Source organism: Anser cygnoides, chromosome 2 (assembly GCF_040182565.1).
Source record: "Anser cygnoides isolate HZ-2024a breed goose chromosome 2, Taihu_goose_T2T_genome, whole genome shotgun sequence".
NCBI lineage: Eukaryota > Metazoa > Chordata > Aves > Anseriformes > Anatidae > Anser > Anser cygnoides.
This window is the reverse complement of record NC_089874.1, coordinates 44,991,267-45,007,488: the sequence shown is the minus strand read 5'-3', so window position 1 is coordinate 45,007,488 and position 16,222 is coordinate 44,991,267. Positions and strand designations below refer to the sequence as shown.

The window sequence follows — 16,222 nt, the reverse complement described above, 5'->3', positions numbered from 1 at the left end:
CCAGCACCCCCCTGACAAGGAACAGCCGAGGCCTTCTTCCAGGTCCCAGATCCGTCCAGGTGAGCTGCTACTGGCACGACCTCACTTCTGTGGGGTTCCATACCAGAAGCTGCAGTCTGCATCAGCGTAGCTTCTCCTCCTTGGTGCTGGGGAAAGATGCGGTGTAAAACACCACGTTTCAGCACCAAACAGCCTAGCTCCTCCGATTTCAAGAGGTTGTAACGCGTGGTTGCTGACCTGCACAGATGAGCCCCCCAGAGGCTGAGAGCAGGCAAATCCCCGGCACAACCGTTCGGGATCGCAGCCAACTCCAGAACTGCAGAACTCTTTCAACCAAACGCGATGTGACCAAGTGAGCTGGCTTTCTTACCACGAGTGAGTGACTGCATCTATTCAGACAAATCAACCTTTCATTGCACCATGCACATGACCCACCAGATCGAGTGGCTGACTTCTGAGTCACTCAGCTTCCTAGAAGCCATGCTGGCACATCCCTTTGTTTAAGAAAACACATTTCAGAAATGAACTCTATCATGAAGACCAAACAATGTTGAAAACATCATTTCCTCTAAAGCTTTTGCAAGCTTTCAGTTAAAGAGATAGAGTCACCTTTAAAACACAGGCAACAGAAACACTAACACTTTTCTCTCAGGACACTGCACCTACCCAACATTTCCTGCTGGCTTTGGTTGCTCTAGGACCACGTTATCCTAATGCCCGTTTTCTTCCTAGTTTGTGAGGACTGAGGCAAACATCCAGGAACCTGTAACACTGAACCAAGTGCTGCCACGGGTACAAAATAAACAGAAATATTTTCTTTACTCTTTCAGACCCATCTACAAAGAAAGTAAGGAAAAAAAAAAAAACACAGCAAAAAGACAAGAACATGGAAAATATGGAAAGATCAGACGGTCTCAAATATGCCTGCCCCTCATTTGAGTGAGTCTACGTCAGTAAAGAACATGGTTGCTATTAGAAGGGGTTGGCATTGGTATGCTGCATGAGAGAGCACATTCCCTTTCACATAGAGTGAATTGCAAGACAGTAGAGAGGAATCAGAAAAGTATTTACGGTGAAGGCAAGCATCAGGGGAGAAAGGGAGAAAAAGCACAAAGGCAGAACAGGGAAGCTAGAGCTGGCAATATTAAATCCGCGCATGATGACGTACTCACTGATATTTTCTGTAGGAATATTAAGTTCAAGATTAAAAAAAAAAAAAAAAAGACAGTATTGGAGAAAACAGTAACTTTCACCAGTATCTTTCAGTAAAGAAAATGGAAAATTTCCACCATCCCCAGACAAAGAAAATGTCACGCCAGATGAAGAGCTGAGCGCCTGAAGTGGTGTTGGAACAGACCTATCTCCTGGCACATGCAGTTAACAGCAAGGCAGGTACCTGCATGTTTGTAACAAAGTGCTACATGAGGAAACTTCAGGTCCTACCCAGACTAAAGCAAACACAAAAATGTTTTACAGTAGCACTTTTAGGTGCAGCAGCACCTACAAGTCCTTGCCAGTGTGGGAATGTGCTTATTCTTTCAGAAAAACTGTCCATAGGATTCGGACATACACAATTCTGCTTTGCTAGCTTCAGGTTTTTTGAAGCAGGAGACCAACGTGTTGACATTATGAGGTATCAGACTTATCTGCAAGTCTGTCATCTCTTTCTGGAAAGAGTCCCAGCTTCCACGGTGCTTTACAATGGCCTCTTTGAGTGATGGATCACAGGGTTACAACATACTGAGTCTCCTCTTACAAGGTTCTGTTAGTTTTATAATGCTAGCTTACACAGCTAGCATGTTTAAAGGGAAACGCTTATGTGGCTTAGAAATGTATGTTGAAAACAATCACTTGTTAGTCCATGGAGCGTGTATAGTGTTTTCTTTCTTATCTCAGGCACTCCAGCTGCTGGGTCCAATTCCTGTGCATCAGTCATAGGGATGCTGGAAGAAAAGGCTGAGGCGTACATTAATATGGGGACACCTCCGTGCACCGACCAACGTCTGAAAACATCCTCTGTTGAGAACCACTGCCTCATTTAACAGCCATTCCATTTCTGAAAGGCCTAATGAATAAAATCATTCCTAAAAGCCACCCTGAGCTTCTTACAATCCTTTTTAGGGTATCACTAAGTTACAGTAAAGAGAGATCTAACACAGATTCTAACAGCAACAGCTGAACATGAGCACTGAGGTTTGTACAAAGGGCATATACATGGGGAGAAATTGAAAGATTTGCCAGCTCTAACAAGTACCTGAATCAGCAGACCACCTAAGGAGGAAGGGAGAGAGGCAAGGACAGTGATACCAGGGCAAAGCAGGAGCCTGGTATGGGGAGACAAGGAGACAGACACACATGGGGCAAAGCTTCGTATCTGGGAACAGAATGGCCTTCTTGTTCCTGATGGGAAAAAGAAAAAATAAAGGTTTACTCAAGAGGCTGCCAACGATGCCATAGTGGAAATTAAGTTAGTCTCTTTGAGGAGAACAGCTTCAGCCAAGCGAAGAGGACAGAAAACAGACTATCAGGAATTAAAAGGAGCCAGAGAGCAGAGTGATCAACCCATCAACTGCAAAGGCAAATGAGACAGAAGACAGTCTTGGCCAAATGAAGCATCAGTGGGGACTGAAGGGATGTTAGAAGCAATAGCAACACTAGCAAGGGATCCTTATCACAAGCCTGCAAAACTGAGAGTAACAAAGAGGAAGCAAGATGGGGATCAGGCCAGGAATAAAGAAGGAAATGAAAAAGGGAAATGAAATTCGTCATAGTAAGAGGTACAGCAAAAGTATCAGTGCTTACAGCAAAGTTTTATGTAATCTATGTCAATAACCTGCAGCAGTGCTGATAGCTTCCGAGAGAAGGTATTGGCACTTTATTTACTGGCTCTTCTGACTTCCCTCTATTTAAACTCTCGGCATTGCACAAGCATATATAGTTATATTTCCTGGCCCTGCCCTTCTCATATCCTCTTTTCACTAAGATTGCCTGCTTTCCTTCTAACAAAACTGCTGTGCCTGTTCAATTTCCAATGCCGCAAGTCCTCTGGCAGCAAAGAGTATTCTGTTTTACTGGTAGCACCAACATTTATCACAAAAAGGTCTTACTCAATGTAAACACTGTAGATAAAGGGGCTGAAGGGTCATAAAGAATAGCGAAAAAGAATTCCACATCTGGGTAAACTAAAGAATTAACTCCTCATCGAGCTCATTGCTCCCAAGGAGATTGTGTAGGAAGAAGCAGCAAAGCCAACACAAGAAACTAATTAAAAGCTGTCCTTCGAGGCAGCAAATTTAAGACCAGACAAGTATATTTCTGAAGAGCTGAAAACTCAGTCAACAGCAAGTTTCTTCTGTAGTTATCAAAATGACTATTTTGTAGTATTCAAAGCGCAATTACTCTTAGGAGGTGGCTCTATGAAAATAGTGCCCCCTTTCACAAGAAAATCTGAGCCCTTTGTGTCTTCAGGTCAGATTTGCCTCCTGAGAAAAGCTATCTTACAAGTGCTCACCATCCTACCGCTGGGTCATTAAAGCTAAGGGAGAACTGGAGATCCTGACATGCTTTTTCATTAATAACAGTAATCTTGGCTCAGTCAGGCCAGTCCAAACTCAAGTATTTGCTACCACTGGGAGAAACAGAAAACAGACTGCTTATCCACATCTTATTTCATGTGTGCTACAACTTTTTCGAACACAGCAACTAACCAAGAACTTATTTCCACACAGCATTAATTTCAGAGTTGTTTCTGATTGTCACCTCGCCTTTAAAAGAACTTAACAATTTTACGCAGTACAAGAACAGTAAAAATGTGCAGATGTTAGAAGCAAATGGGCACGTATACTACATGAAAAGTCTGCATGTTTTGATTAGAAGTGATGCAATTTATTTATTTCCCAGAGGTAAGAAAAACTACCCTTTATTTTTATAGCACAAATGGTGCGTTTCTAGAGGTTGCAGAGTCCCTGTACTGATCCTAAAATGATATTCTGTATCTATGAGTTAAAACACGTTAATCATACTCCCATTTATAATCTCTGTGTAACTATCATAACCAATGCTACAGAATATCAATAAATGTCCTGGGAGCCATACATCAACATCACAGTGGTGTAAATCCATTATAATTCTTGTGGTTTTGCACTGCTCTGGGGTCACTGAGATCAGCACCTTTCAGTGATTTTCCCCCCCTCTTTACCCTTTGACTATTAGTGGAAGCTTTTGTTGCCATCTCCAGCTGTTTGAAGAGCAACAGGTAATAAAGAACACGTAAGAAATAATTTCTACCTCCATCTAGTAACCTGACAAGCTTTTGCTTAAAAGGCAGAACCTTTTAAAGAATATTCATATCCTTCACAGGTTTTGCTGCTGTATTTCCCAATAGCACACTTTTAAACAAATGGAGCTTTACCTACCAGGCTTGGAGTCCCTGTTACCAAGTCCTTGTCAAAAAGATTTTATGTGGTTTTTTAAAAAGATTTTATCTGATAACTGCTTTATGGTATGCTTCAGGAAAACATTTAATAAATAAGAAGGAGCCACGATTAAAAGGCAAAGGAATAGCCTTCACTCAGAAAAATCTTGGAGATATATATATATTTTTTTTTCAGTGGAGGAGAAGGGGAACAATTTACTAATATATTTAAAAACCTGAACTGCTTTTCTACTATTATTTGCTGTTTTCGCGTTCAACTTGCAGTGAGGTCTATAACAGAAGGTGTAACTGGCTGAACCTCACGACTCTCCTACTTCTACTCCCCAAGACTTGTTGCAGTTGTCAGCAGCAAGCCGGGCTGGTTACGGGCACTGCACCCACTGAAGATCTCTGCTCCGTCGTGCCTGTACATCCATCACTCCGGCAGGACGGGATCTTGTGTGTGGGCTGCTCAGAGGTCGTGGTCAGGCACTGTTCAGTGCTCCGACAGCAAGGTGCGGGCGTGGAAGACCACCACCACCCTCCCGCCATGCCCTCGCCACAGCCACGAAGCGCCAGCCCCGCGTGCTGCGGTGAACAGCTCCCACCTCTCCCGCTCGTTTTTGGCTATTTTTTGCGTCAATTGGCAAAATTAGGCACCGAGGCCTAAATGACTCCTGCGTGAGTCAGCGCACACAAACGGCTCTTCGGGCAGCTTTGCGACAAATAAACGTTTTTCTACTTATTTCCCCCCTCGCTCAAGGACCAGTCGAGGCGGGGCCGTGCCCCGCCGAGGCGAGCGACGCCGTGAAGGCATCCTCCCGCCGCGCTGCCCTCAGGACGAGGGCTCGCAGCCCGTTCCCCCCAGGAAAGCCACAACACGGCCCTGGGACGCCTCACAGTCTTGCAGCAGTAACTCCGATTTCTGCCCTTAAACCCCCTCCCGGCTGCGACCCCTGCCCCGCCGCCCACCCCTCCCGCCGCGACATGGCGGCCGCCCCCACAGGGGGCGCGGGGAGGGAGCGATGCCGCCGGCGGCGCGGCGCCCCCTTCGCGATCCGTCCCGGCCGCCCCGTCCCCTGCACTCACCGCGGCGAGACGGGACGGAGGGCAGGCAGGGAGGAGCGGTGCTTCCCCCGCCCCCGGCCCGCTCCCGCCCCGCACACGGTGCCCCCTCCCCGGCCAGAAGCGGCTCCTCCCCGCACAGCCATGGCCGGAGGCTGCTTCTCCCTCACAGCCACTGCCATGCCTTCCTCCCTCCGGTACCTCAGAGAGGGAGGAGGCCTTCACCGCCCCTCCGGGCTTCCCCTCTTTTCCTCAGCATCAGGCATAAAGTATCCCTCATCAGCTCCCTCCAGGTGTTTACTTTCCCTTTGCTTCTTGCAACAGTAAAATACCCCCTCAAAAGCGCCCAAGGAGCCTGGTAAGGACAAAGCAAAATAAGCAGTTGTGGCATCGAGGAGCTGAGCCGCTTGTGTTCACGCACTTTTACCCCGTATACTGCAATTTCACTCATTAAAAGTGCAAAGAGAATGAAATTGTCAGTTACAGTTCCACATCGTCAGCTCCAGCTTATATAAGTGACACGTATTATTGAATCATGCATTGAGTAGGCACGGGAGAGGTTTGGTAATTGCAATTTTATTTACCCCAATCTCAGACCAGACAGTGTTAATACAGAAAGTATCATGTTTTTCTCTGGAGTTGTGGTGCGCAACTCCAGCAACAGTCATACGACATCAGGACAGCAACTATACACCCCTGGCAGAAGTTTACAGAAAACAAAATAAGCAGAGAAGACATGGTAAGTTTACTATTTTTTCATTTCTCCATCTAAGCAGTCACACAGTGACACTGAGTATATCTTACAGTACAGAAAATACGACAAGGTTCAGTTGTTTCACATCTTCCAGGTTGTGTTTTTCCCTGTCCCCTAAGACTAACTATAGGGGTTGCCAAGTACCGTAAAGATTGGTTAAGTACTGTAAACCTTACAAGTGCTTCCAGTTTTGTAGGAAATTGTCACAGCTGTGGAAAAAAAGGCAAAGTCTGTTAATCTGTGATTTAACAGACAAAACCATGACACGTGCTAAGATGGATTCACATAAGTCTTGCTGATTTCTCTGGACTTTAGACCAAGTCCTAGATAAGTAACAAGACAGTTAAAGTAATTTTTAAAACCTCAAATATCTAAAATGATTTATTTAAAATCTGTTGGTTGTACTTAACTAGTTCACCTATGTTGATTATTAGACATAGAAAGAGGGAGGCTGTTCCACTTTGAATAAAATTCTTTACTGAATGCAATCTTCAGGCGTGAGCTGCCTTTCAGGCTAACGCTTCAAAACATGGAGATAGTTAATAGAAGAGGAATATTTTTAACCATGTAAATGTGAACCCCACAGCTTCAGACAGGTTGGGCTTTAAGACCATTATAAGCAGCAGCAAAGAAAAAAGTTTAGTATTGCTTTAGAGTTGAGTCTACCTTACACTCTAGTAAGTCTTTGAAATTCTTGGTAACTTAAGAACAAAGGGCCTGATCCTGCAGCCCTTATTCCTTAGAAGATAACAGATGCCAAAACCTATGAAGATGGCCTTTTTCTTTTAAAAAAGTCTGTAGACAGGACACGTAGCATAAGTTTTTGTGCAGAGCTCCATGAGAGTTACAGAAAGATAAGTACATGCTGAAGCTTTTGCATATTTGTAAATTAAGCTATACTAATACAAAGTGAAGATGTTATCAATGTCAGTTTGTCTTCAGATGGCAAATTATGTCTAACAGCTTACTGTAGATGCACAGCAAACTCATCTTTTCTTGAAAAATAAAGAAGCCGCTGATCAGCACAGTGAAGAGAAGGATCTAAATCAAGGTGAATGGCCAAGCAAGTGCAGAGGTATTCTATGCAAAATTTGTTTTACTTGCTTTAACAGCAGCTTCAATTTCTTCAAAGATTGGCACTGGTCCTGCATAGTTATTAGTTTCAATAGCTTCTAATTTCTTTTGATACTCAGTTGGCAAGCCGTTCTGTTTTGCACCCATGCAGATAACCTATAGTCAAAAGGGGAAAAAAAAGTCAATAATGTTAGGAGGGAGAGATCCCTCCAAACATTTAGTCATACAGAAAGGACCAAGAAAAAAACAGGTACCACCAAGGGAGACCCCTAAGATTTTGAAATGCTACCAAAGTGCCCAAGACATGATTAACCTGTTAATTCAGTCATTCAGATCAAATCCAAAGCACAACAGTGAATACCTAAAGAGGTTATAGGAGTAATAGAAACAGATACTTAGCTTAGGGAAAACAGATTCCTTGGAGTTTGTTACTGCAGCTTTCCTTCTACATACCAAAAACCCTCAAGTTTTAGTGCAAGAGAACCTAAGTGACAGGGGGAGGAAAAGAGGAGGCTGTAGGAGCCAAGGCTTGAAAGAGGCACTAGCAAGTTGCCAAATAGAAATGAAGAAAGATAAATACAGAGACTTTAAAAGCTGACACCAGTGTTAAGTATTCTTTCACACATTCAACAACCAGGAAATCCAAGGATGTGGTGTCTGGAAGGGATAAACTTTGCCACAAAAAGTACCTTGCAGTAGATGGATGTAGCTCGCTGTGTGCAGATGCAGTCACCTGTACTAAATTTTTAGACCTCTTGTCTGGTTAACTTCGGTTAAACAAATAAGCCAGGGCAGGGTGGGGGGAGAAAAAGAGAACTACAAACCAACCCTGGCAACAGCAGGAGAGAATGTTTAACTAGATAAAGTTGCCAATATTGGAAGCCTGCTCTCACAGCATACTAGTGAGAGCTCACATACAGCAGCAGATTCCACGTATTAATTCCTTGAAAAGCCCTAAAGATCTGTTTTGACAGGAAGCAGGAAAGGAAGGGGGAGGCTTGTAAAGCAGCAACACCTGCTTTCTAATCAAGCTTTCTCTTAAGAAATCCTGCAGCAGCAGGCCTTCGCTGTGCTCCTGGAAGCTGATTTGTGGGAGTTGAGAGAGGAACACGGGATTTCATAGGCTCGAGCCCTGTTTCTTTGCTTTTGGTAGGAAAAGTCTACGTGTTACAGCGATGTCTGTCTGCAGTTGCTAGCAAGTGCAGACAATTCACAATTCCAGACATGCAGTCATGCCACCTGAGGCTAGTCCCGCATCAGATCTCACAGGCTAAGCAGGTCAGGCCTGCTCTGTGACTGGGTACTGTGTCTCTGTAGAGTCAGTGAGTCGCAGTGTTGAAACACTTCTGCCTCACCAGCCACAAAGTGAGGACCCTGCAGTGCCCTACAGCGGTGCTAGAAATCCTGTGATCTACTGATGATGCATCTGGTAAAAAGAGGCAGATGGACTTGTGCATTAGAAGATAGTAAGATAACTTATAAGGCAATAGGAATAATCCGCGTCCTTGGGACTACAAGCCAGGTGCTGTATTCTCCCCACAGAAGCTTCCCTCTGTACTTTGTGTGGAGTGCATTAATTTTTCATTCCCAAACAGAGAGTTGCTGCGTATATGGAAAGGAGCTGACATCCTTCAGAAATTCTGGTGTCAGTCATAACTAATTCATGAGTTAAATAGAGGCTTCATGTAAAGCAGAACTAAAGCAGAAAATAAAACTGATTTAGTCGATCTTTAAGAGCTAGCAGTCCTCAGTAAGCATCGTCACACTAGTAGATTGCACAAGGATTATGTTACACCTTGACATTAGAATTACTCATGCCTTTTATCTACTGTAAATAAGGTACTTATTAAACAGGACAGAAGTACTGCATTATGTATTTCTGTTCTTTCTCTCCAGAAGCAACGCCTACCTTTTTATACTGAGGAGAAGGGGGACCACGGACATAGTCCTTCATCTGGTAGCTTCGACAGGTCAGAACCTTTCCTGCTTGAGTGTGGACGTTAACTTCTATTGGGACATAAATTCCATCTTCAACTCCTTCTTGCCTACAAAGGACATAGATTCCTTTCATGGCCAGTAACTGATGCATGGGTAACAGGCATCTTACATCTTTCAAGCAAACTGTGCAATTAAACCTATACATTTAACATGACAGAATTCAGGACACAACACTGATCTTCATGGTTAAATGACTTATAGAAAAATAATTAAAGCAAAACATATTCCAGTACTTTTTGTGCTGCTTTCATACCCAAAAATAAGTTTCTAAAAGCAAGTGCTACTCCTTATTCATCGATTGAGCAATGGAAGAAAGATGACTAAGAAAGGGCAGCTAGCTTGCAAGACTAGAGAGTATTGCTTGAGAATTAGGTACTGTGCAAGTCTTGTAATCTACAAGAGAAACCCAACCAAGATTATCAGAATTAATAAGTAGTCCTGTGTGGAGCCAGGAGTTGGACTCGATGATCCTTGTGGATTCCTTCCAACTTGGGATAGCCTATGATTCTGCTATCATTACAAAAGGCAAAAAAAAGAAACCACTAAATTAGCTTTTGCTTGAAAACAAGGCAATTTTAAACTCAAATATTTTAGAAGCCAATAAATGTACTATAGAGGGGAATTCACATATTAAAATCCAAAGTGTCGTCTTGATCCCAGCAAAAGCTTCCACACTGCCTTTTACAAAAAGCAAACAAACAAACAACACTACTACTTTTGAATTGCTCTCTAAAGTAACAGAAGACAGCAAAGTTAAGTCACCTACTTATCCAGTGAACTTAAATTGCTAGTGTTCATTTTCCACACTAGTCCCCATACTTCGTCTCCAGGGCTCTGAACAATGGTAGCTGTACCTCCATGCCAGACGGGACTTGTCCTGCCTTGATGATGGCCAAAATCGAGCTTAAAATCCTGCAAATGAAACCAATGCAGAAAAATCAATTTCCACTTACAATAAGGGCTGTTGGCTATTCTTGACAAGAAGGGGGCACCTAAAGCAGAGCCTACAAAAAGTCAGCTGGAGCCATGGAAGGAAGAACTCACACTCACGTAGGCTGGATCTGATCCAGCTTCAGCTCATGCGGGGCTGATGTCAGCCTCTTCCGCCCCCCCAAGAGAAACTGTAGCCTTGGGACAAAGGGAAGAGAGGTCTGGCAGAGCCGTGTTGGTAGAAGTCTTGGTCTGCAGAGGCCTGCATCCACCTAAAGGTTAGCTAACACCGTCTGAGGTGTGCCATGAAGGAGGGGACTGACTACTGCCTTCTTCTCGTTCCTCAAAAGACATGCCTACCTGGTGCCCATTCCTTCACAACTTTTGGTGCTGTTATAAGACATAAATGCTACCGTGCTGGGTCCAGGAAAATAGTAATGATAAGCCTCCAAAACAGTAATTTTTTTCCTCACGTGCTAACAGAAGTGCCCAGGCATATGATACCATCCTGTGTATTTTCCAGTGTTACATGGCATCTCAACACTCAACCGGAACAGTTTTGGGTATTTTTAAGTCAGGGTATATGCCTCTTTGAGTAAGCTTATTCAAGTGCTGCAAGTCAAAACATTGCTTTAAAAATCAAGTATTTCTTTTTCCTGTAAGCAATACCAAATATTATCATATAGGCAAAATACAATAACTCGTTCTTGCATTTTTTCCAGTATAATTTCATATCCGACTTCATAGAGGCCCAGTTTCCCTTCCAATTTGTACACCTTTCACTAGCCATAGAGAAGGGGAAGAAAAAAGCCTTAAGGAAGACTACCTGATCGATAACAACAACAAACCAAAAAACTGGCAAAGGCAGAAGTTATTATAAAAAACAAAAACAAACAAAAAAAAACAACAAAAACAACTAGACAAGCTCACGGCTTTGCTTACTTCTGTTCACCCCCTTTTTAAGCTGTAAGAAAACTTTGATTTGAAATACATGCCTGTATATATTAATATATTTGCTTTCAGAGATGTTACCTTCTTGTAACGTGCCCTAACACATATGGGAAAAGGCTGCAGAAATTGAGCAACTGGAGGCTTACAAAAAACGGAGGCTTTGCAGCCTCTTTTCATGTTATTAAGACAACATGCTCCTAGAGCAGCTTAGAAATCAATCTGACCCTTTGCACACATCCTCAGTGCCAACTACCAGCAATTTTCCAGCTTGAAGCAGCCGACCGGAGCCCCCTGGCATCGGCAGGCACGTCACAAACCGCCAGACGTCTGACAGAAAAGCCAGCGGCTGACCGAGAGCTCTCCAGCAGCTTCCTTGTGAGAACCCCAAAAGTCATGTGAAACCCAGCAGGAAAGCTGAAGCACTGGGTTGGGTTTTTTCCTCCATTTGAGGCCAAGCGCTTTCCACATCTTTTGTGTCCGATCCTGCTGGGCACGCGGTGCATTTGATGTGCCAGCAGTGTCTGAAAGTGCCTTGGGCTTGACAGGATCAGGCCTCAGCTGCCAGCCAGGACAGAGAATAGCTGGCTCTAGGGGGCTTACTGATCTGTCTGGGAGATGGTAAGAAGCTTATTCATTACACGTTTTTGGAACTTGCTCATATGCTGTCTAACACAGATCATTTCTTGCCAGGAGAATCACAGAATCACCTAGGTTGGAAGAGACCTCCAAGATCACCAAGTCCAACCTCTGACCTAACACTGACAAGACCTCCACTAAACCATATCACTAAGCCCTACATCTAAACGTCTTTTAAAGACCTCCAGGGATGGTGACTCCACCACCTCCCTGGGCAGCCTATTCCAGTGCCTAACAACCCTTTCGGTAAAGAAGTTCTTCCTAACATCCAACCTAAACCTCCCCTGGCACAACTTTAGCCCATTCCCCCTGGTCCTGTCACCAGGCACGTGGGAGAATAGACCAACCCCCACCTCGCTACAGCCTCCTATAAGGTACCTGTAGAGTGCGATGAGGTCTCCCCTGAGCCTCCTCTTCTCCAGGCTGAACAACCCCAGCTCCCTCCCACAACCCCCAAGAAGTCCTCGAGGGGCATCCTAAGGGTGACGCTCCCCCAGGGGCCGTTCCAGCCGTTCACCAACACCCTGACGGCCACACGCTCGGGGTTCCGGGCCCTTATCAAACCCAGACCACGGGCAGGTACTGCTGCCCGTCAAAGCCAGGCTGACATTCACAGATTTCTCTAGGTTGGAAGAGACCTCAAGATCATCGAGTCCAACCTCCGACCTAACACTAAGTACTCCACTAAACCATATCCCTAAGCTCTACATCTAAACGTCTTTTAAAGACCTCCAGGGATGGTGACTCCACCACCTCCCTGGGCAGCCCGTTCCAATGCTTAATAACCCTTTCGGTAAAGAAGTACTTCCTAACATCCAACCTAAAACTCCCCTGTCGCAACTTTAGCCCATTCCCCCTCGTCCTGTCACTAGGCACGTGGGAGAATAGACCAACCCCAACCTCTCTACAGCCTCCTTTCAGGTAACTGTAGAGAGCGATGAGGTCGCCCCTGAGCCTCCTCTTCTCCAGGCTGAACAAGCCCAGCTCCCTCAGCCGCTCCTCGTAAGACTTGTTCTCCAGACCCCTCACAAGCTTGGTCGCCCTTCTCTGGACTCGCTCGAGCACGTCCATGTCCTTCCTGTAGCGAGGGGCCCAAAACTGAACACAGTACTCGAGGTGCAGCCTCACCAGAGCCGAGTACAGGGGCACAATCACTTCCCTCGACCTGCTGGCCACCCTGCTTCTTATACAGGCCAGGATGCCGTTGGCCTTCTTGGCCACCTGAGCACACTGCTGGCTCATATTCAGCCGACTATCCACCAATACTCCCAGGTCCTTCTCGGCCAGGCAGCTTTCCAGCCACTCATCTCCCAGCCTGTAGCTCTGCTTGGGGTTGTTGCAGCCCAGGTGCAGGACCCGGCACTTGGCCTTGTTGAACTTCATGCAGTTGACCCCAGCCCATCGCTCCAGCCTATCCAGATCCTCCTGCAGAGCCTTCCTGCCCTCGAGCAGATCGACACACGCACTTAGCTTGGTGTCGTCTGCAAACTTACTGAGGGTGCACTGGACGCCCTCATCCAGATCATCAATAAAGATATTAAAGAGGACCGGCCCCAGTACCGAGCCCTGGGGGACTCCACTAGTGACCGGCCTCCAACCAGATTTGACTCCATTCACCACAACTCTCTGGGCCCGGCCATCCAGCCAGTTTCTAACCCAGCGAAGCGTACGCCAGTCCAAGCCCCGAGCAGCCAGTTTCTCGAGGAGAATGTTGTGGGGAACGGTGTCAAAAGCCTTACTGAGGTCAAGGTAGACCACGTCCACAGCCTTTCCCTCATCCACCAAGCGCGTCACTTGGTCATAGAAGGAGATCAGGTTCGTCAAGCAGGACCTGCCTTTCATAAACCCATGCTGACTGGGCCTGATCGCCTGCTTGCCCTGCAAGTGCCGCGTGATGACCCTCAAGATAATCTGCTCCATGAGCTTCCCCGGCACTGAGGTCAAACTGACAGGCCTATAGTTCCCCGGGTCTGCCCTCCGGCCCTTCTTATAGATGGGCGTCACATTGGCTAGCCGCCAGTCAACCGGGACCTCCCCCGATAGCCAGGACTGCCGATAAATGATGGAAAGCGGCTCGGCCAGCTCCTCCGTCAGTTCTCTCAGTACCCTTGGGTGGATCCCAACCGGCCCCATCGACTTGCGCACATCCAAGCTCCGTAGCAGGTCGCCAACCATTTCCTCATGGATAGCGAAGGCCACATCCTGCTCCCCATCCCCTTCCACCAGCTCAGGGCACTGGGTGTCCGGAGAACAACCGGTATTGCCGCTAAAGACTGAGGCAAAGGCGGCATTAAGCACCTCAGCCTTTTCCTCATCCTTAGTAACTAGGTTTCCCCTCGCATCCAGTAAAGGATGGAGATTCTCCCTAGTCCTCCGTTTCGCGTTGATGTATTTGTAAAAGGATTTTTTGTTGTCTTTAACGGCAGTAGCCAGATTGAGCTCCAGATGAGCTTTGGCCTTTCTAATTTTCTCCCTGCACAGCCTCGCTACATCCTTGTAGTCCTCCTCAGTGGCCCGCCCTTTTTTCCAAAGATTATAAACCCTCTTTTTTCTGCTAAGCTCCAGCCGCAACTCTCTGTTGAGCCAGGCCGGTCTTCTTCCACGCCGGCTCATCTTTGGGCACGTGGGGACGGACTGCCCCTGTGCCATCACGATTTCCTTCTTGAGGAGCGCCCAGCCTTCCTGGACTCCTCTGCCCTTCAGAACCGCCTCCCAAGGGACTCGGCCAACCAGCGTCCTGAGCAGCTCAAAGTCAGCCCTCCGGAAGTCCAAGACAGCAGTTTTACTGGTCCCCTTCCTGGCCTCACCAAGAATAGAGAACTCTACCATTTCGTGGTCACTCTGCCCCAGACAGCTTCCGACCACCACATCTCCCACCAGTCCTTCTCTGTTTGTGAAGAGAAGGTCTAGCGGGGCACCACCCCTGGTAGGTTCACTGACCAGCTGCGTCAGGAAGCTATCTCCCACGCTCTCCAGAAACCTCCTAGACTGCTTTCTCTGTGCCGTGTTGTGTTTCCAGGATATGTCCGGGAAGTTGAAGTCCCCCACGAGGACAAGCGCCGACGATTTTGCAACTTCTGTCAGTTGCCTATAAAACTCCTCATCCGTCTCCTCATCCTGGTTCGGCGGTCTATAACAGACCCCCACCAGGATGCTAGCCTTGCCGGCCTTCCCGCGGATCCTAACCCACAGGGATTCAACCTTATCATTCCCAGCCTGGAGTTCCACAACATCAAAAGATTCTCTAATGTAGAGAGCCACGCCACCACCCCTTCTGTGCTGCCTGTCCCTCCTGAAGAGCCGATAGCCAGGCATAAACATACTGATGTTAGATAGCTGGCAGGAGGGAAGCGGCACAGCCAGGGCGCAGGAAGGCTCCGGCTCCAACTAAAACCCCCGAAACAACCCCGAAACCCCATGACGACCCCACCCACCCCCCCCGGGCACCCGGACGGGCCCTTCTCCTCCTCCTCCCCCGCGCCGTTCCGAGGCCCGGGGTCCGGGTCCGGGTCCCCTCCCGCACCTGCAGCCGCGCGGTGCCGCAGGGCGCGGCGGCGGTGCCGAGCAGCAGGCGCTCCCGCAGCAGGTTGCTGCCGTACGCGAAGTACAGCGCCTCCATCGCGCCGCGGGACGCGCCCCCCGCGCCTCGACCACGCCCGTTTTCGCCGTAGCCACGCCCACTTTCCCTTAACCACGCCTACTTTTCGCGGTAGCCACGCCCACTTCAGGGCAGCCCGGCCCCGCTATTGGCTGCCCGCCCGCGCGCCGTGCTGGCGTCGCGGCGGCCGTCGGCCGGCGGGGAGGGGTGGCGCGGGGGTGACGTCGCGGTGGGCTGGCAGGGGAGGGGGCGCCGCCATCTTGGGGCGGTGCTTGCGGGGGGGGGGGGGGCTGCAGGAGTAACCTGTGGGAGGTGTCGGGAAATTATAATTCGTCATTAAATGCGTTGAATTAAAAGTGAGGTTCTGATCCTTCCTGTCCGTCAGTTTTCCATTTATTTTTTTTCCCCTAAGTAGGATTAAATAGGGATAAGTACACTTGGAGCCCTGCGTTCAGCTCTGGGGCCCCAGCACAAGAAGGACACGGACTTGATAGAACAAGTCCAGAGGAGGGCACAAGGATGATCAGAGCTGGAGCTTCTCTCCTATATGGGCAGGCTGAGTGGGTTGGGGTTGTTCAGCCAGGAGAAGAGGAGGCTCCAGGGAGATCTTATAGTGGTCTTCCAGTACCTAAAGGGGGCTACAGGACAGCTGAGGAGGGACTTATCCCAGGGAGTGTAGTGATGTGACAAGGAATAATGAACTAAAAGAGGGTAGATTTGGATTAGATATCAGAAAGAAAAAAAATATCTTTACTCAGAGGGTGGTGAGGAACTGGCACAGGTTGCCCAGAGAAGCTGTGGA

At 47.3% G+C, this 16,222-nt stretch overlaps 2 protein-coding genes across 8 annotated transcripts in view; both read right to left on the bottom strand.

Moving 5' to 3' along the window:
- NOD1 (nucleotide binding oligomerization domain containing 1) overlaps positions 1–5,635 on the bottom strand; it is a 28,223-nt gene extending 22,588 nt beyond the window's left edge. For 5 of the 7 annotated variants that reach the window (XR_007168697.2, XR_007168698.2, XM_048078003.2 and 2 more), the window contains exon 1: positions 5,504–5,635. The gene's annotated coding sequence lies outside the window, so the exon portion shown is untranslated. Of the gene's footprint in view, positions 1–237; positions 636–666; positions 913–5,503 lie in introns of those variants that run through there. The other 2 variants (XM_013197769.3, XM_048078004.2) reach the window with 2 other exon arrangements.
- A 400-nt stretch (positions 5,636–6,035) lies between these two features.
- On the bottom strand, positions 6,036–15,521 carry GGCT (gamma-glutamylcyclotransferase). Its single transcript, XM_066991960.1, has 4 exons — positions 15,346–15,521; positions 10,072–10,217; positions 9,217–9,352; positions 6,036–7,463 (listed from the first exon to the last, which is right to left on the bottom strand). Exons 1-4 carry the CDS (start codon positions 15,439–15,441, stop codon positions 7,314–7,316), a joined length of 528 nt encoding a protein of 175 aa, XP_066848061.1. The 5' UTR covers positions 15,442–15,521; the 3' UTR covers positions 6,036–7,313.
- Between the last annotated feature and the right edge of the window lie 701 nt (positions 15,522–16,222).

Excerpts from the sequence above, each read along its gene's own strand:
- GGCT (XM_066991960.1), bottom strand. The coding sequence starts at position 15,441 with ATGGAGGCGCTGTACTTCGCGTACGGCAGCAACCTGCTGCGGGAGCGC. Across the intron at positions 10,218-15,345 it reads GCGGCACCGCGCGGCTGCAG|GATTTTAAGCTCGATTTTGG; the intron begins GTGCGGGAGGGG and ends TTTCATTTGCAG. Across the intron at positions 7,464-9,216 it reads CTTCTCCTCAGTATAAAAAG|GTTATCTGCATGGGTGCAAA; the intron begins GTAGGCGTTGCT and ends TTTTGACTATAG.